At 40.5% G+C, this 21,891-nt stretch overlaps 1 protein-coding gene across 9 annotated transcripts in view; it reads left to right on the forward strand.

Annotated features, from left to right (window-relative positions):
* The window catches only part of si:dkey-237h12.3 (teneurin-3), a 173,305-nt gene that overhangs the window by 101,337 nt on the left and 50,077 nt on the right, over positions 1–21,891 (forward strand). For all 9 annotated transcript variants that reach the window (XM_023959511.2, XM_078953486.1, XM_078953485.1 and 6 more), the window contains 4 exons: positions 7,023–7,233; positions 8,163–8,264; positions 11,056–11,250; positions 14,797–14,997. In XM_023959511.2, coding sequence (XP_023815279.1) covers positions 7,023–7,233; positions 8,163–8,264; positions 11,056–11,250; positions 14,797–14,997 — 709 coding nt within the window. The remainder of the gene's footprint in view (positions 1–7,022; positions 7,234–8,162; positions 8,265–11,055; positions 11,251–14,796; positions 14,998–21,891) is intronic.

Raw genomic sequence — 21,891 nt, forward strand, 5'->3', positions numbered from 1 at the left:
GAAATTAGCTTCTCTGCAGACGCTAGACAAAAATACAGCTTGTTTTTAAATTTCACGAGTACATATTTTTGTTTAATAGCGTATAGAGTCTTGAGCAAATAATGGTCGGCAGTGTTAAAGCCATGAAAAGGAGTCATCTGAAGCAGCAGGACACCGCAGGCAGTCACACCGCCATGCTCTTTGCTGTAATGAAATCCTCCACCTTTGCAGGGAGACTGAAAGTCTCTCTGGGTTTTAGGAAATTAAAAGTTTTCTTCTACAATAATGATGCTGGAAGGTGGGCTAGAACACCTCACCAAAGAAATCAGGAATGTCAATGTTTGAACTGCAAATATTAATCACTATGACCACACACCATCACTGCTCTGTTCTGAGGATGTCAGCTCAGCCCCGTATGTTCCTCTGACAAAGATTAGTGTCACCTCTGATCCTCCAGGTGAAAGGTGCTTGGTGCATCTGGGAAATCAAGTTTTGTGCCTTTTAATGGTACTAAACACCCTAGAGAGGAAATGCTGTCTGGTCTCTGTGATTTACAGCAGGAGAAAGTGTGCCTGAGAACTTTTTACCTTCTTTTTGAAAAATGCAGCGTTCCTCTTCAAATGCTAAGAGCTAGTAAAAGAAAATCAAGAATCATGGACGACTTCAGGAGCTGCGCCTAATTTTTCACCCTGAAGCAAATCTGTCGTCAGGTTACTGCTGGAGTCCCTGCTTAAATAAAATATGAGAGGACTTTGTAATGTGTTAATAATAAAATAAAAATAAAACTGAGAAAGAACTGGAAGGAGGTTTCTTTATGTCTCATCATGCATACAAATAAGGTTCTTGGAATTTTCCCAAAGATTTATAGAAAGTTTAGTGCATAAAGTTCTGTTCATGGTTCAAACGTGTAAGCAAAAGGGGTGCAACGATTCATTTCAATACCGATTCAATTCACAATCACCTTCATAGTCAATACTGGTTCATATTGAAAGACCCGATTGGATCCGATTCACTGATCTAGAGTGGATCCAGATCATCTTCATCCAAACTTCCAGCAGTCAGACTCAGACAGAAATTCCTGCTACTGAACAGTGAAGTTTTCTAGATTCTTGGATTTCTTCCAGATCATCAAGTGGAAATGAAATCTGTGTCCAAACAAACAAGTAAACTAGAATGAATGTCAAATCCATTCACATGTTAGTTTCCTAAAGTTCACCACTGTTGTTTTTCCACATCCAAAGAATCCAAAGGGAACATTCTTAGAACATTCTAGACACTGGATGGTCACATGACTTTATTCAAAGTCTGTCCACACATTGGACTGGAATGATGGACGGATCAGTGTTTGATGACATCACATGTGTGTTGTCCAGTGATGTACTTGGTCATTTTTACATTAGAGTAAAATAAACCTACCATGTATCTGTCCAAATGGTATATTCCCATACTGATTATCAATTTATTTCATTTAGAAAGTTTTTTTATAATTGTATAGGTCGATTTGATCAACAACTTGCCTCAGACAGATTTATCTGGTTGGATTGTTGGAATAGAAATGGATTAATTGTTACACCTCTAGTAAACTGCATTAAAAATGGCAACTACAGGAATGTTAGCTAACCTAAAACATTAAAAGCTGTTTCAAAAGTGAAAAATAGTATAGATACAATATAAAGAATGACTGTGTCATTTTTACAGATCTCCTTTCCTTTAAAGAAACCCAAACCTCCTTGTAATAAAAGAATAGACCCCCACCCGTAGATAAAAAATCGGGGCTGACTTTTAATTTTAAGCCTAAACTAAGCAAGCATGTAAAAACAGAGAAACAGATGACATGGAGACGGGCTCTGATGGCATTCAGTGACCCTCTCAGAGATATCCTCTGTGGGGAGCGACAAACGGAAAACTGTCCTGCATTTCTGGTTCCTTTTTTCGAACGTACATTCTCAAGTGGCTGTGGTGGGAGTTTTTTTTCTGATCAGGCTCTGGGTGGGGGGTGGGGGGCTGTGTTGCCCCTCCATCCCCCACCATGGAGCGTGTAAACACTAGAGATGGACAGCAACCAGAACAAGCACAGGAACTTGGAGTTCAGCCTCATTCTTGTTTCTTTGGTAATTTCTCCAACAATGTCCACACAAGATGAGAGAAAACACACCGCCGAGCTGCAGGAACAGCAACTGCAATCCATCTCCATGTGAGCTTTTGTCTCTAAGTGTCTCTTTTCTGTAAAGCTGGCCTTTCGGTCTACCTTTGGTGTTAATGTTTGGTGTTTATGCCGTGAACTGAAGTGCTGGAGACCTTGACTGGACCTCTGTGTTTATTCTGAAACTTGCTCCTTACATCTTCTCACAGATCTCATGACCTTTCTGCATTTGCTGCTGACTTCTGCAAAAATGAGCATTTGGATGCCTTTATGCTGCGGCACCCAAAACCTCCACAGTTCTGGTTGGGGCTTGTTCTCTTAACCCTTGTGCTATCTTAGATGACCCCACCCTTACATTGACGTGTTCCCCCTACCATGATAAAGGTGGATAAAGGTGGAAAGATTTCATGTAATCCATGGACACCAGTGAAGATCACAAATCATTGAAGAAAAAAGGTTCAGAGCACTGTCTAGTGGGTCTAGATGACCCAACTCCCAATGTTAAAGTGCCTAGGATAGTACAAGGGTTAATATATATGGATTTGGATTAAGTCTGTCTCTTGAGAATCATCAAGTCTGTGTATGTTTGTGTCATGAATGCAGATTTGATAATATTCTGACACCCCTGCACCCTTAACGGTGCATGTCCTGACTTCCTCAAGACATGATTCAGATCTGAAACTCCCCCAGCCAAGTTGTGTGTCTGGTTCATCTGGTCTTAAATGGGATGGATCGTGGCTTGACACAAACAGCCAAGCATCCATGAGCTCAGTGAAAATCCAAAAACCTTACAATCCCGTGTTTGGTTCATAAAATGACACCAGGGCGGGGCATTGCACTGCATACCTGATAGTCAGAGGGATTCAGGGTTGATTCATGTCATGTGACTTACTGAGTAACAGTAACACTTCCCATCTGCTTGCATTAAAACTCTAAATAGGAAATGAGATGCAGGTATGAAAAATAAATAATATATAAACATGATCAAAGGATACACCTGTTTGGTATTGCATGACAGACAAGTCATGTTTTATGTATTCATTTTTTCCCCTGCATCAATTCAACAAATCCTGTTAATTACACTTTATAAAAGAAACAAACACTCTTTGTTTGATTTTCCATTTACCCAGTTGTGTGGATCTGTCAACACAACATTTTTGAAACTGACTGTTGCTAAGCAACATAAACAAGTGGGTAATAGACTCAAAAATATTACAAAGGTGAATAAAATCAGATGAGTAACATTGGAATAAACAACCCACTTTCAGCTCTGCTGTCAAACAATTTTTAGATTTTATAAACATTACATTTCAAACAGCACATTACTGTAAAAAATGTCAAAGTCACTGCTTTTATGAAATAACATCTTACTGTAGGTTTTTTTTATTCAAAAGAGATGTGTTGTTCTTATTAGTATATTCATTTATTGCTGAGCATATCTCCACATCTCACCTTGTTTTCCCTCCTCTGAGCTTTCTTTGTGGACAGTTGTTGTGTCCACCGCAGCGTATAGCAGCTTACAAATTGAAGTGTTTCCGAAATGACTGATGGGTCTCCTGAACGTCCTCTTAGGGCAGCTGCACTTCCAGTGTGCGCTGATGGAGGTGGAAGCACTCAGACAATCACAGCTGATGGAAAATGCTCCTAGCTTCACCTCCTTGACACTCTCTACTGCAAACATGGGCTTTGCATTGGTGCTCACAGTGAGGACCGCAATTTGATAGAAGGCGGTCCAACCCGAGCAACAATGGTGAGCACAGCAGGACTGCTAAACATCATCATGAAAGAAAGAAAAGCCAACAGAATCAAAGACTAAAAGATGCTAATGACCAACACTCTACCTTTATGTCTCAAGTCTGTCAATGCAGGACATTGTGTCCATTCTACATTACATTCCGCTCAGGTCCCAGGGGCACGAATCAATGCATTTACTTAACTGAGCATGAAAGACCCAATGAGGAATATTGACTCCTCACTGTATTCACTGTTTGGGAAACAGGACAGCATTTAAGTGCAACAGCCTTTCCGCCTTCATCAAATGTTCGCTTCCTCCATCCGCTATCGAATCTCTGTCTCAGAGGACGAAAACACAGACAAGCTCCAGGAAACAAACTTTTTTTCCAAGTTAGTCACCAAGTTCACTAAAGGCTCAGGAGTCTGCAGGCAGTCTGTCCGCCGGGCGTCCGTGGGGCATCCAGCAGCGCATCACGCTTCATCACCTCGCAGTTATTCTCTGGTATTGTTGGATTGAGATGAGTTTGGGGGCTTTCACACCAACTAATCGAGATGTATGCACTTGGTCAGGGGGTTCTGGGTTCTGTTTTATTACTCCCCCCTTTAGGTCAAGCACACAAAGACTCTGCTTCCACCAGGTTAATGTCCCTCCAGCCCCACTTCAAAGTTTCCAAGTCATTCAGTGAAAACCCTGTTTGTTCCTGTGAGGTTTCTCCTGTGTTATCATTCAGTCTGCACTCAGAATGATTGAATGGGCTTTCTCCATTTGATGAAAAACAGCACCACAAATAAGAGAAGCTTTTTCAAAGCAGTCACTTATCAGGCATTATAGCTTTTACAAAATTAAAAAACAGAAATAAAAATGTTGATTCAAAAAATGTGAAATTTGATTTGATTTGGCTGAAAAATCAAAAACATGTTTATTATCCCCTATAGGTGTCTGCCAGCTTTAAAGAGGTCAACAATTTTGATAAAAAAATTATATTTCACAGCAGTTTTATTATCCTACTGGGATGAAGCTTAATTGTTCATGTGATGCCACAGTGCAGCCTGAACAGGAGGCTCTAGGTGCAGGAAGGGGGGGGTCATTGTGTGCTGCTCCTAGCTTCAGTTTTCCTTGAGTCCGTCAGGAATGTTGGTGATGAAGAACTCAAATGCAGGAGAACGTCATTCGATGAACAAACCTAAATTAGACCAAATTAAAAAATGAACTTGAAACGCGACAGAAACAAAGGAGTGAAGGTAGAAGGATGGGAGCAGATGAAAGCCATGCAGGACCCTAAATGTACCAGATGATTGACACGAAGCAGATGAGTTGATTGAGAACTGAAAGCTGGAGAAGACATGAATGAAGCAGAAAACAGAACATCCCAATAAACGCACAGAGACATCTAAATAACTAAGAAAAACTAAAGTGAAAGAAGCACGGATCCCCACAGTCTCTTCTCCTTTCAGAACAGGCCATTTTAAGGAAATAAAACAGGAAGTCAGCACACCAAAATTCTTAATTTAGAAGGTATTTTACATTCTAACCAGTCAGCTGTTTTAAAGTCTTAAATTACTCTGCAGGTAAGGTAGTTCAAGGGGAGGCAGTGATCCTATGAAGAATCCCACTTTTACAAGGATCCTGTTGTTCAGTTTAGATTGAGCAAAATGTCAATTCAATCCATAAACTGCTTTTAGGCAGTAGAAAGGAGCTTTCTTCAGGGTAGCTGGGCTCTCAAAGAAGCTCGGTCATTTGGAAAGGAACTTGGAGAAAACCCTCTCCTCCTCCACATGAAGAGGGGTAAACCTGCTCCTCATCCACATAAAGAGGAGGAACCAGTTGAGATGAGTTGGACACCGGCCACCCAGACTTCTTCCTTGTGAGGCATTATGGGTTTGTCTAACTGGGAGGAGGCCCAGCAGCAAACTCAGAGCACACCAGAGAGATGATGGACTTCTGCAGGCTGAGACCCAGCGGTGTGGCAGAGGTGGCTGGGCCTGAAACTGCTGCTGAAACTCTGATTGAGACCCTAGGAGTGCCACAGATGACGATGACAGATGGATATCATTGTATAGTTTGAGTATTACTGAAAAGTAATATATAGTAAAAAGTTTTTTAAGTAGTTTTCTTTTTTGATATTGTGAACTTCATGAAAAATCATTCCAAAATGTGATAGTTTCTTTGCTGTTTTCTCACCATTTTTTTCTTATTTCATCCATTTTCATTATGTTGATTACTGTGCCGTGCAAACAAACAAGAACAATCAGAAAATGAATTGCAGACAGCATTGTCACTTGATCTGACAGTGAAGACATGACATGCCTTAAGGTGCATGGATTTGACTTTTCCATAAAATCCTCAGTTGACTTTTTTTACGTTTTATTTAGGTGTAAATGTGACTGTAAGGCTGAGCAGCTGAAACACAAAAATTGGATGAGAATGTAAAAAAGGCAGTCCACAGCCACTGTGACTGTGGAGTCAGTACATCAGTCTGTATGACAAGTGTGGCGTCCAGGAGCTGCAGAACTGCTCTGCCACCTGTTAGTGAGGTGTCTGTGTTCTGCTGCAGTGCTCTGTGCTCTCCAGGCTGAGGCTCAGGTGTCTAGCAGGTGCAGTCAGAGCAGATGCTTCACTTCTTGGATGGAGTAACTGGTTGCTCCATGTTTACTCAACAAACGATTGCTGGAACCAAAAACAGGGATTAGTTTGTGTATCTTTACATCTTTATACAATTACTGGAAAAGCTGCCACGTGCCAGCTTCTGTCAGAAGGAATCGGACAGAATGTTGCACACGGGTATGTTCTGTGCAGATGAAGCAGCCCTGGACCAGCCTGAATTAGAATAACCAGCCTCCGCACGACACATTATCAATGTTAATTTGAAAAAATGTAATAAACACATTATTTTTTCTGAGTTCCCGTCAGAGTTTGCCGCTTAGTTTCTGCCTTCAAGCAATTTCTATCAGCACACAAACACAGATCCAGATAACATCTATCAAATGTAAATAACTGCCACTAGAAATCAACTTTTATTACACTTCAATAATTGCTGTGCTCACAAAACACTCCTGGCTGTGTCTTGAGGGAAACTTTGCAGACTGGAGCTCACCGGCTGCATACAAAGCACTCCTCTGCGGGATGAGACTGGCAGCTGCTGCATCTGCTCTCCTTCTTTTGCAGTATGACTTTGTGGAGCTGCTGGACGGGAGCAGGCTCATCGCCAAAGAGCATCGCGGTCCGAGCGAGGTGGACACGAAGGCCCGGCTGGATCACCCGGTGACTCTCCACCAGGCCGGGTTCATCCAGTACCTGGAATCAGGGGTGTGGCACTTTGCCTTTTACAACGATGGACGAAGTGTGGAAATGGTCTCCTTCAACACCATCATCCAGGGTACGAACACACGGGTTAGCATGTCTGTGCCGCAGAAACCTGCCGGGTTTCAAACACTAAACCGTGCAGGAGGCAGTGTTTGGGTTTCTGTCCAGAAAAGTGGATTACTGTGCTCAGAACTGCATTGTAAGTCCGTAGAAGCATTGATCTCTCCCTCCTAACAATCTTTTCAGTGTTCTGAAGTCTGTGAAATTTCCTCATGGGTGTTGAGTGAGGAAAAACACTAAGGTTGAGTTAACGAATTTCTTTTTCTATTATCTTGTGGGAGTTCCATCGATCTGGCCTTACAAATATGAAGGTATCGATGTGTGAGGTCAAAATTGCTGGAGTCTGACACAGGCTCGATGAACACCCAACACAAGCTTGAGTAATAACATGAAGGCTGTCCCTCTCAATGCCCATCAAAATGAAGGCTGCTGTCTGGGGGGGGGGGGGGGGGGGGGTGCAATTTATGAGCAACGGCCTGTTGAAAGAACACAAGATCTGTCTGTAGGATATGTCAGATTAACTTCAACTCAGGGAGGATTTGAGCTGTAAACACTCAGGCTTGTGTGGGCATGATCAGTCATTCAGGAGGCGGGGGCGGGGTGTGTGTGTGTGTGTGGGGGGGTGGGGGGGGGGGGTGGAGGGAAATGTGTCTGGAAAATTGAATTGTTGCGTCTAATTTGAAATGTGGCTGCTTCACCCAGCGTGGTTCAGACGGCAACAGCCCAGTTCTGGGAGCTTGGATCTTAGTGGGACATGGACAAGCAGCTGGAAATGTATGCCGTGTGTGATGCTGAGCAGAGGAGGGATTCTGTGACACACACTCAGCGTGCTCAGCGTTGCTGCATTGTGGCTTGTCTCCCTGTATTTTATCAAGCTTACGGTTTAAAATCTTGGGCTGAGATGTTTCTTTGGCTTGATCTCACCTCTGTCTGTCCCCACAGATTCTGTGACGGAGTGCACACACAACTGCTACGGCAACGGCGAGTGCGTGGCGGGGTCGTGTCACTGCTTCCCAGGATTCATAGGACCGTACTGCTCCAGAGGTAATTACTCAGCGTTTATAATTATCGTAAAGAGGTCAGTTGAGAGCTTGTAGGGCTTATCAGCTCATTGTTCCGTTAATGGAACATTAAACTGATAAGTGCTGCGCAGGTCCACCACGGCTGAATCATTAAAACCTCTTTTTTCATTTGAAAATGAATCCAGAGATCTCTGTTACAAACTACAACTGAAGTGAAACAGTTTTGATAAATGAATGGAATGAAATGAGAAAACAGGTGATCTTTATTATTATTTTTTTTATCTCCAAAGCTTGATTTGTTCATAACATTAGCCTGGCATTTGTTTATGCAGGTAAGTATAACATCTCAGATTATTAGGAGATGTATCAAATTCCTCTCGGACAACTTTGAGTCTTTTGTCTTTTACTGTGTTATTTCATTTTGGATCTTCACCCAGTAGTCTGATACATTTATCATTTTTTTAACTATTTAAATTATTCTTTCATTATTAGTTGCTGCACAAAACCAAACAAATAAAAAAACAACCATTTCAAATAGTTACAGTTCATTTCAAGTTAACTGTATGTTTGGAAAGAACTAAAAGCCTGGCATTTCTATCCCAACTTTACAGTCTTTACACAGACCTGACAGATCCAGAAGCTGGAAAATGTACCCAATAAACAGTGTAAATGCATCAACCTTTAAATCAAAATTCAAATATTGTTATGGATCATTTAAGAAGTGGATACAATAATTACTTGCAAAGCTTGGCGAACTATAACTAAGAAAAAAACATGGTTAATTCAGAAAATTGGAATAAAAAGAAGATCATTGCCTATCAATGTTAGCCTTTTATTTTACTGCTAATTTTTGTAGCACTGCTGTTGGCAATTCCTCTTATTTTTGCTTGTCCAATAATAAAAACACATTTTCTGCAATGATCTTTGGGTTAGCTCTTCTGCAGGACTCTGTGGGCATGAACGCCACAGCATCACACAGGAAAAGCCTGAAAGATCAAAGGAAACATTTTCTCTGTTTCCTACTTATTTAAATATGCAACCACTAAAGCAGTAACTTGTAATCAAAGTATTTCCATTTCATTTCCACTAACCGTTCTCATCAAAGGTTGGCTCCTTAGTTAAGAATGTTTTCTTTTTGTATTTGATGATCACTCATGAATGATTAATGATCCTTCTTCCTGCTGTTTAATCTAAAAAAATATATTTACCTGAAACCAAGAGCTCCAGATATGATCCAGTCATTGATTCAGGCTTCAGGCAGTAATCGCTGTTTCTCCTTTGACTGTTTGAAACCGTTATTAACAATAATGCCTTACTCTCTCCTTCATATAGAGGTAATTTTCTATTGACACATTTCCAAAATAATAGTGTTTCTTGAAAGTAGCAGAACAGTTTTTGTGAAATGCAGCTTTCAGTTGTTATTTTGAGACCACAAACATGATTCCGAGCACGCCCCACAGGATCCTATACATGTACTAACTCAAGAGAAAAGGAAAAAAATGTTTTTGCATCACATCATCTAAAATGCTGTCACTGAAAAAAGAGCTGATATACGGATTTCAGGAGTTGTATAGTAAATGAAATCCACGCCAGTCTGCATGGACGCCTGGCGCCCACATTTACCCGAACGCTAGAAAGCGCTCCACGGCGTTCAAACCAGCGGGAAAACCAGCTCCAGGGTTTGCAGTGGAGACACGTTCAGAGTTCTCTGAAACACGTCTTAAGTGTCTAAAACAGACTGCAATGTCTTTTTTAAAAGTGTGAAAACTGCTCAACAGATTTTCTTGATTTTATGCTCAATTTTACTTTTCAAGTCTCTCCAATTGGGAAATCTATGTTAAGTCTGAGCAAACTCTCAACCTAAAAATGGAATCAGTGGACTGCCGGTATCTTCAGACAGTCAACTGAACCACCAGCTGTTCTTTGACAAGTCAGATAACGGTTAACAAGTAAACCCACTGTACTTTGTTTCATTTTTATTTGGATTCTTGGGTTTTGATGCCAGAACTTTTCAAAATGTGGTGTTCTTCTCTAACCAGAGCAGGATATTGGTGCTACAGGTAAAGTTCTGCTTTTGACAAAGCTACAAACCTGAAGAGTTAAGGTCAGCGGCATCTCCTTTACACTTATACTTACATTATGTCTGTAACTTTTTATTTGTTGAACTGTTCTTTAAATAAATCCATTGTTTGCTTACAATAAGTTGTAACTTTGGATTTTATACAAATGTATACATTGTAGATCCTATTGATCACATAATTCAATGTTCTATATACATTATAGAACAACATTAAAATAAATAATACCCTGATTGAAACTTTAACAAACATTTGTAATAATTGACATAAATAATAAAAATGAAATTCAGTTTTATATCATGTACATAGAAGAGACTGAAGATCTAAACACATTTAAATCCCATCAGTGCCATCCTGGTGTTTAGATCTGAAGAGATTAGGAATAAATGTCACAAAATCTTGGAGATTTATTAACAGTTAAGCAGTACAAACCCCCTTTCTGCTCTTAGTAGTATTTTTTATTTACATTTTCTGTTGAAGTTACAGATTTAAAACTTCCCCAAAAAACCATAAAGTTCTGCTTTGGAGCTGCCTGCAATACTATTTCTATTCTTTTTCTTGTGTAGAAACAGAAACTGCATCTGTTGCTTTACTTTTGGACTATAGAGGCAAAAACAATGTTGTGGTCTGGAGGTGGCTGCTCTCCTCTCAGACAGTATTTTACAAAGCAGCACCTATGAGCAGGTCGTTTGTGCCAGAGAGAACTAAGACCCTAAAGCTGACGTCTGTCCTCAGCCTCGTGTCCAGTACTGTGCAGCGGAAATGGCCAGTACACCAGGGGGCGCTGTCAGTGCTACAGCGGCTGGAAGGGGACCGAGTGCGACGTTCCAGTGTCCCAGTGCATCGATCCTCAGTGTGGGGGACACGGCCTGTGTGTGGCAGGAAACTGTGTGTGCAACACCGGCCACAAGGGAGTCAGCTGTGATCAAGGTAATTCAAAAAGACAAACTCTTCTAGATGGACTTGCAGCAAACAGTGAATTCCTGAGATTTTCTTGAGGGGAAATTGACTCTTTCTGTTGGTGAAACAATTGGCGTTTTCGACTCCACGGAGCAAATAATACTTTTAAAGCTGTTATTGATGCTGTGTGTATAAATTAACTTCCTCTTTGTGTTTGAACCAGCGAAGGGTCGAAGCTGGGCCATTGATGCAGTCAGCACTCTGCATGCTCCAAACCTGTGAAAATCAATCAGTCAGAGGCATCTGCCCCACTTTGAACAGGGGAGGGATTGCTTCCTCCACCGTGTCAACCAAGCCCCCCAGCCCTCAGCACCATCACTTCATTCCATTTAACTGTATCGATCCCCATGCAGATAACAGGCAATTATCAGCTCATATTCACATGTGGGACGTTTCAACCTCAAATGCAAAGCTCCTCATCGAATGAATATTCTAGTGGAACGAAATAAAAATACAAAAAGAGAAGTGCAGACTGTCCCTGATACAGGATCTGTCACTAAAGCTTTGTTCCAACCGAACAATGAGGCTTAAAACAGCGTCTCTTTAAAAACAAACCAACCATTTAGAGATGATGCTGATATGGAGCATCCAGGAAGTACGGACAAAACAGTTCAACAGTTATATCATGGATCACGCAAAAAAAAGTTAGCTGGTAATCCTTTTTCGTAGAAAGTACCCGTGTAATCTTTCGATGATAGCTTTGCTTTCCACTAAAAACGCATTCCTTTGAAAATGTTGCATTGTAAAATAATAATCTATTGGTATAGCTGAAATGAGAGCGCACTGTATTGTAAAAGAGAATTAGGGACAGAGTGAACTCCCACAGCAAATATTTGGCCACACGCGCGAGTTCAAATATCTGAACTTTGGCGAATAATTTGTGTCACGTCGACCAATCAGGAACTCAGTTTTGGTCCCTGTTTGATGATGTGATCAGCGGGTGGAGTCGAAAACCAACATGGAGGAGAATCTAATAATTCTCTTCTTGAACTTTATATTTTTCTTTTTTGCATCGGGAAAATAAAAAAAAAGTTTATTAACACATTTTTGGGCGTGATGAAATCCGCAAAACAGACGCACAGCACTGACACAGATTTGCCGTATGAGTGGCGTTCGGTGGGAACGCACCTTAAGGTGGCGGGGAGGAAGCCCAGTAAAGACAAAACATGTCCACATTTTAATTGCTGACTGTTTTACTGGTATCACACCCCCTGCCCAACACTCGGACCTCATTTTTATTAAATTTACTGGACAGTTGTGTAATAAAACACGGTCAAGACTTTGTGTTTTGCATAAAGAACACCTCGCATAACAAATGCTCTCTGGAGTGAATTGTACTTGTGCAAGGTTCCACTCCACACGTTTTTTTAATATAAGACGACATTACAAAAAGATGAAATTCTCTTTCTAAACTTTCTTCATGGTTGCTCTTATTTAAGCTTTTAAGATAAAGTTGTAGCTGTTTCTGCATGAAACTTAGCAACCCCAGGGCGCCTGGCTCTCATGCTGAGCTGCGCCTTGGTTAGGAAGCTCCTCTGAACTAAGCACACTAGCATCACCACATCTGTCTGCAGGAAAGTTGTGCAGCTTTAAGTCAAAGTCAGGTCCTGCGGTCGACTTACAGCTGAGACAGAAACACGTGGAGCTGCCACAGGCCTTCTTTCTGTGTTTGTGACACAGCAGCAAGAAAGATGGAGGAAAAACACTTTCTACGTTGTTCCTGCACCTTTGATCCGACTTTTGCTCCAGCAGAGCTTCATCAATGTTCACTCCTGTTCCTCCTCCTCCTCCTCTTCTCCTGCATTCAAAGCACATTTAAAGGGATTTATAACTTTTTTTGAGGGAAGAACTGGTGCTGGTAATGTTGTAGGTAGTACAAAATAAATCACAGATCTCTAGACAAAGGTGAACAACTCCCCCCCCCCCCCCCCATGGCATGAGCAGGAGTTCAGTTTTTCTTTGTTCTTTTATAAATCTGCTCACCTTACATACCAGTGTGCAAAGATGCAGACATGGTTTGCCAAACTCATGAATGAGTTTAAAATGTTTACCCTCAAATAATTAGCATAGGCTATGGCGTATGCTTATATGCCGCTTTTCTACCTTCTTAGGAGCCCCAAAGCAGTTTTCGATAACAGTCCCATTCTCCCGTTTCCACACACATTCACACACTTATGGTGGTTCCGCCAACCTTTAACCACCAGAGGCAATGTGGGGTTTAGTGTCTTGCCCAAGGACACGTCAACACATGGGTGGGCGAGGCAGGAACCAAACCTGCAATCTTTCAGTCAGAGGTCGACCATCCTCCCCCTGCACCTCCACCCCCATAATTATCCATGTTCCACCCCTTGCACCAAATCATGAACATTTATGAACTAAAAACACCTTCCATAGAAATGATGACCTATTCACTGTAGAGCAATGTTAGATAAATTCACAAAAACCAGACGTCATTGTGGTTTTCTGTTAGTTTAGTGACTCGCAGAGATCTAAGACATACTGTAGGTCAAGCAAGCCCTTCCATCCACCTCTGCCTTTGGATTTTCCTCTAAGGACTCTTGGATGAGGTGAAGGCGTCTACAAGCAGCAGTATTGCTGAGTGTGTAAAACTACTATTACTATGGAAGCAGTGTTGTCCAAATCACCTCCAAACTGTAAAACAGTACTGGTTACTGTATGTGTTTCAGTAATCCTTTACCTCAAACTGCTACCTCGGAATTTTGATGGAGCTGCACGGTGGTGAAGTGGTTAGCGCTCTTGCCTCACAGCAAGAAGGCCCCCGGTTCATGTCCCAGCTGGGGGACATGAACCAGAACATCAACGGGGGACCTTTATGTTTCTGCATGTTCTCCCCATGCATGTGTGGGTTTTCTCCAGGGACTCTGGCTTCCTCCCACTGTCCAAAAACATCCTTCATAGGTCAATTGGCAACTCTACATTGTCCCTAGTGTGAGTGTGTATGGGTGTGTGATTGTGGCCCTGCAACAGACTGGCCAACTGTCCAGGCTGTACCCTACCTTCAACCCACAAGCGGCCGGGATAGACTCCTGCAGCCCCATGACCCCGAAAGGGATAAAAACGGAAGAAGATGAATGAATGAATTGTGATGCCTTGCATGACTCCTGTGTTAATTTGTAGTGGCTATCTTAGTGAAATCTGCAGAAGTAGGAGATTTTATAATGTGAAAAATGTATTTCATATTTGCATGGATGAAATGATACAAGATAAATGCTAACAGTTTAGTTTGACAAACAGTTGGAGGATCTGTTTTAGTTCCTTTAGTCCATGCAAATGAATACCGTATATGGTATAGACCATCTTCCTGTGATGGAACGTGATTGTTCTGCTTCTTTAAAGTATTGTTCATTGTATATTGTTAAAATTGTAACGCTTAACCTGGGGGAAATGACCCCAGCTGCCACCTAACCTTCCAAAACGTTTGGCCGCGCTCTCCAGCTTCCATCGAGCAGGCTGGACCTCTGGTTCAGAACCTGACAGGTTCACTGTGTTTTGCAGTTGACTGTGTGGACCCCAAGTGTTCCGGCCACGGAGCCTGTCATCATGGAGAGTGCCACTGTAACCCAGGCTGGGGTGGGGTCAGCTGTGAGATCCTGAAGAGCACCTGTCCAGAGCAGTGCTCCAGCCACGGCACCTTCAGCACAGACTCGGGAACCTGCGTCTGTGAGGCCAACTGGACGGGAGCCGACTGCTCCATAGGTCAGAAGCATGTCTTTCCTCCATGACTCCAATGAGCTTCAGCACCCTGTGGGATTGCAGCTGGAGGGTTTTAAACTGAGTGAAGTTAACGCAAAAACCTCTCTTCAATCCAAAGATGGCTTTTCAATCATTCATTTCTCATTTCTGAGGTACTATATTTACGAGCTCGTTCAAAGTACTCCACAAGTTATCAAGTGGATCTGCAGCCGGTAATGTTTGACCTTCTCCTTTGAAAGTTGAGCAACTATTGATTCCCAGCTGAATCTCTGAGAGCGTCTGCTCTTGTTTGACTGAATAATGAGTTCCAGCTGTAATGAAATGTTAGTATTTTAATTAAATTCAACACTTCTGGTCTTTTCAATGTAATCACAGCAGACACAGTTTCAAATTCTACCCATTTTGCTTCATGAAAACGAAGAACATGAAGAGACGAATGCGCTTCTGCCTTCCAATCCTTTCCATTGATGTGATTGCAGGGATGTTTGTGCTGTGGAGGCACGTTGCCTGCAGTCAGTACAGTCTGATCTTCACTATTACACCCTCTTTTTGCTGCGTTTGAGTTTCAGTCACGCTTACAAGTAATTGGACCACATTTCTCTGCATTTATTCTAAAGAGACTGTGGTCTCGCTGTGCCAGACACCAGGAGGCTGAAACAGCAGATGAATGTGTCTTTATTAACAGGCTGGAAGCGGATGTGTAGCGTCTCACATGCAGGTTGTCCACATGTGGCCGTCTTATTAATAAAGTTAAGAAATTATTGTTTAACTTGTATACACGAGCAGCATTCAAATTAGAAAAGGATGAATGTGACTTCAGCTTAAATGGAAGGATAAAGCGCTTTGAATGAATTCATCATCTCTACCTTTGACGAGTCATTTCGTAAACACAAAGAATGATTTGTTTTCTGAAATTAATGTGGCTCCATTTAAAAAGGAAGCTTAGAAATAGTTATGAATGACGTTTTCTCCCACAGGTAAAAAGCAAGGCAACAAAATTATTCATTTTTTATGTAGCTGTGAAGTCTAAATCATCAGCTAAGATAATGAAAGGGAGCGTGGAGTGAACCTTTACGGCCCGTCAGTGCTGTCAGTGCTGGGAGCAGTGCTGGAAGCTGCTCCTTTTGCCACATTGTTCCCAGAAAAGTCCAGCTTTTGTTCAGACTATGAAAAATAACATTTTCTTTCGCAGTCTCAGTGAAAGGGATCTAGCTGCAATGCTTCAGGCAATAAACAGGACCAAAGCTGCACCACCTAACCATAAAAGAGACCCTGGGTAAAGGATTTCTGGGTTTCTATAACAAATGAGGACATCTGATGGCTTTGAGAGGTGCTTTTTTCTTTTAGCAGCACAAACCAAAGGACAGCTTTCATTGAGGTTTATAGTCATTCTGTCTTACAAAGTGCAGAGGGGCTTTGTTTATTTAAATTTAACAGGAGGAAAGGGAATGTGATGACTAGATGGAAACCATTAGATTGTACTACCAGGACTGGATCACATGTGTTCTTGTTATTGTAGAACTTTATGATAAAGTTTTCTACAGCATGAAGGCAGCCAGACCCACGAGAAGCTGTCATGCTCTCCTCCTTGTCTATGGATGGAAGGCTGGATGGATGGATGAAGGATGGATGATGGATGGATGGATGATGGATGGATAGATGGATGGATAGATGAATGGATGGATGGATGGATGGATGGATGGATGATGGATGGATGGATGATGGATGGATGGATGGATGGATGATGGATGGATGGATGATGGATGGATGGATGATGGATGGATGGATGGATGGATGGATGGATGGATGGATGGATGGATGGATGGATGGATGGATGGATGGTTGGATGGATGGATGATGGATGAATGGATGGATGATGGATGGATAGATGAATGGATGGATGAATGGATGGATGATGGATGGATGGATGGATGGATGGATGATGGATGGATGATGGATGAATGGATGGATGGATGGATGGATGGATGGATGGATGGATGGATGGATGGATGGATGATGGATGAATGGATGGATGGATGGATGGATGGATGGATGGATGGATGGATGGATGGATGGATGATGGATGAATGGATGGATGGATGGATGGAGGGATGGATGATGGATGGATGGATGATGGATGGATGATGGATGGATGATGGATGAATGGATGGATGGATGGATGATGGATGAATGGATGGATGGATGGATGGATGGATGGATGGATGGATGATGGATGAATGGATGGATGGATGGATGGAGGGATGGATGATGGATGGATGGATGGATGGATGGAAGGATGGATGATGGATGGACGGATGATGGATGGATGGATGATGGATGGATAGATGAATGGATGGATGATGGATGGATGGATGGATGATGGATGAATGGATGGATGGATGGATGGATGGATGGATGGATGGATGGATGGATGGATGATGGATGGATGATGGATGGATGGATGGATGATGGATGGATGGATGGATGGATGGATGGATGGATGGATGGATGGAAGGATGGATGATGGATGGATGGATGATGGATGATGGATGGATGGATGGATGATGGATGGATGATGGATGATGGATGGATGATGGATGAATGGATGGATGGATGGATGGATGGATGATGGATGGATGATGGATGGATGGATGGATGGATGATGGATGGAGGGATGGATGATGGATGGATGGATGGATGGATGGAAGGATGGATAAAGGATGGACGGATGATGGATGAATGGATGGATGGATGGATGATGGATGGATGGATGATGTATGATGGATGGATGATGGATGAATGGATGGATGGATGATGGATGAATGGATGGATGGATGGATGATGGATGGATGGATGGATGATGGATGGATGGATGGATGGATGGATGGATGGATGGATGGATTGATGGATGATGGATGGATGGATGGATGATGGATGGAGAGATGTGCAAAAACAGGCCCCTTAAAAATAAGTCATAAGTCAAAAATTCTTACCCCACTGGCAGATTTTCTTAAAATAAGCAAAAAAATGTCTGCCAGTGGGGTAACAAAACCATTTCTTCGCAAGAATATCAATTTTAGGAAAAAAATGTAGTCATTAAGACATTTTTTTTCAAACTAAAATAATTTTGCTGTTAAAAATCTTTCTTGATAAGATAATTTTTATGCAAGAGAGATAATAAGAGATTTCTTTTAAACAAGGGTCTGTTTTTTAGAATTCAAATTTTCAGTGCATCCTGGGAGAACCTTTGAAACTCTATAGATAATTGTGCAGATTTTTGAAAATTTCATTTGTTGAGCTCAGGCTTCTCTGTTGCAGCTCCTTATAATGGAATCTCATTTAACATAAAAGGGGAGTAAAAAATGTGAGTCCCATTTTATTTAGATTTTGCCTGTTTCTTGACCTTAGTTGGACATTTTGGCCGTCGTGTGAAGGTATCACATTTATTAAAAGTGTTTTGTCACTGCTCAACTGTAAGGAAGTGATATTATTGTTTAGGGGATACATCCTCCATCCATCATCCATCCATCCATCCATCCATTCATTCATACAAAGCACCTGGACAACTAACTGTAAAGTGTTCATCAAGCTCAACGGGAGCCCCGAGGAAGCTAAGGTGGTGTTGATTAGGGACATCAAGGATCTGGACAAATACTAAATATCTTCTGATATTTATGAGCCTTCTGGAAATTGAGGTAATACACTTACACTACACTTTTCCTCAGATCAAATGTCAATACCTCAACCGTCAACACCAGGAACACAAAACATAAATTCTTATTCTGACCAATTAAGGATGGAATCATTGGATTACATTGATCACAATTTACAGGACATGGAATATGACATTGACCCAATCAACCATTTCTTCTCTGCCATCACAGATAATTGCAGTTATTACACTGAAGAGCATTATAACGTCAACATTAAATGTAAAGATAAGTTTTCACTTGTTCATTTCAATAGCAGGAGCATGTATGCAAATTTTGATAACATTAAGGAATACTTGTGCAATTTTTCACAACGCTTTAGTGTGATAGCAATCTCAGAAACGTGGTTCAATGCAGAGAAGGGAGTTGAAAACTTTATTTTGGAGGGTTATGAACTCAGATACTGTAACAGACTAAACAAAGGTGGTGGAGGAGTTGCTCTATATGTGGATAAAACTCTGCATTTCAGAGTAGTGAATAGCATGACAGCTGTTGTTGACAATATGCTTGAATGTTTAACAATCGAAATCTCTCAAGAAAATCAAAAAAATATAGTTGTTAGTTGTATTTACAGAACACCAGGCTCAAATATGGAAATGTTTACAGGCTGGATGGAGAAAATGTTTGTGGATAAAAATAAAGTAATTTTTGTATGTGGGGATTTTAACATTGACCTATTAAATCCTCATAAGATTAAAGCAGTTGAAGAATTTATTAACACCATGTACAGCATTTGCTTATTTCCAAGAATTACAAAACCAAGTAGGATAACTGCAAGTTGTGCAACATTAATTGATAACATATTCTCCAATGACACTGAAAATAAAACAGTTAATGGGTTGCTAATTAATGAAATCAGTGACCATCTTCCAGTTTTCACAGTATATGACAATAGTTATGTCAACCACAAGTTGCATTTCTCAATGGGATACAGACGAATTAAAACAGAAACCTCCATCAATGCATTTAAAACTGAGCTACTTGAGCATAATTGGGATGTGATTTATCAAAAAGAAACTGTTGATGAGGCTTATGATTATTTTTTGCGGATATTTGGTTCGATGTATGATAAACATTGTCCAGTTAAAAAATTCAAGGAAAAAATTAAGTATTTCCATTGTCCTTGGATTACAAAAGGACTACAGAATGCATGTAAGAAAAAGAATACTCTTTATAAAAACTACTTAAAAAAGAGAACAAAAGAGGCCGAAATTAAATATAAAAAATACAAAAATAAGCTAACGCAGATCATAAGAACATGCAAGAAGGAATATTATGGAAAACTTTTAGAGGAAAACAAAAGTAATATCAAAAAAACATGGGGCATACTTAATACTATTCTAAGAAAGGGTAACAAGGAAGACTCCTATCCAAAGTATTTTATTAGTAAGAGTGAAGAAATAGATCAAAGGGAAGAGATTGCTAAAAGATTTAATGATTTCTTTGTAAACGTGGGACCTGAGTTAGAAAAGCAAATCCCGGATCCAGGAACATTTGGAAAGGATGTGCAAATGTTAATTGACAGAAATCCCAGTAGCATGTTTCTTAACCCAGTAACTGAAAATGAAATATTAAAGACCGTGAGAGGAATGAAGGGTAAACTCTCTACTGATGTTAATGGCATTGATATGGCCTTGGTGAAAACAGTAATCAGTGGAATTCTGAAACCGTTAGAATATATCTTCAATTTATCATTCCAAACAGGTTCATTTCCTAATCAAATGAAAATTGCAAAAGTTATACCATTGTACAAAACCGGGAACAAGCATCACTTCACAAACTATAGGCCAGTTTCTATGTTACCGCAGTTATCAAAGATTTTGGAAAAAATGTTCATAACCCGATTAAACTCTTTCATCGAAAAGCACAAGATACTGGACGAAGGACAGTATGGGTTCAGGTCAAATCGATCAACATCACTGGCCCTGATGAATGTAATAGAAAATATAACAAATGCTATTGATAATAAAAAACATGTAATCGGGGTATTTATTGACTTAAAAAAAGCTTTCGACACAATTAACCACTGTATATTAATTCATAAATTGGATCGGTATGGCATTAGGGGGTTAGTGCTAGACTGGATCAGAAGCTATTTGAGCAATAGAAAGCAGTTTGTAAAGGTTGATGGTGCTTGTTCCCAATGTTTGGACATTGTTTGTGGTGTCCCTCAGGGGTCGGTTCTGGGACCAATATTGTTTATTTTATATATAAATGATTTATTTCAGGTTTCTAACAAATTACGGCTAGTTCTATTTGCTGATGATACTAATGTGTTTTGTGATGGGGATGATTTGCAGCAACTCATACTGTACATTAGTTTTACCATATTTTTCTTATTGTGTAGAGGTTTGGGGGAACAACTATAAAACAACGTTACATTCACTTTCAATACTTCAGAAGAGAGCAATACGAATCATACACAAAGTCAGTTACCTTGAGCACACAAATAAATTATTCATAGAATCAAAATTACTCAAATTTTACGATCTAGTAGAGTATTGTACCGCTCAAATAATATTCAAGGCCAAAAACAACTTATTACCCACAAATATCCAAAGGTTATTTATCACAAGAGAGGAAAAATACAATTTTAGGGAAAAAGATAAATTTGTCATACATAAAGCACGTACAAATAAAAAGAGATTCTGTGTTTCAATTTGTGGAGTGAAGTTGTGGAACAGAACCAGTAAATGCTTGAAACAATGTCCAAACATAAAAGAATTTAAATATAGATACAGGAAGATGATCATGGACAAATATGTGCAAATACAAAAAAATACAGAATGTCAGCATTTATAAATCTGCATACTTTGACAATACGTTTTGTTATTCATTTGTATGTTGTTTGGAAATGAAAATTACATGTATATATGTACATATACACTTGGGTAGGGCACTGGACTCTGATGGTGGGAAAGTAAGGGCTTAGGGTAAAGGGGGGTGAGAGTTTATAAGATTTTTCTTCTTCTCACTCCCTTTTGGACTGGTGTTTATATCATTTTGTTTTGTTTTGTATAATTTACTCGTCTTTTTCTTGTTTTTGTAAGTTTTGTCTCGTTCTTGTCTTATTCTGTTATTTTACATTTGTTTCACTAGTCCAAAATAAAAAAGACTACTACTACTACTACTACTAGGGGATCAAACCTGTTTAAACAGATGAAGACCAAAAGGCATTGTTTGAAGA

The sequence above is a fragment of the Oryzias latipes genome, chromosome 10, assembly GCF_053564925.1.
Source record: "Oryzias latipes strain Hd-rR chromosome 10, Olatipes_Hd-rR_3.1".
Lineage (NCBI taxonomy): Eukaryota > Metazoa > Chordata > Actinopteri > Beloniformes > Adrianichthyidae > Oryzias > Oryzias latipes.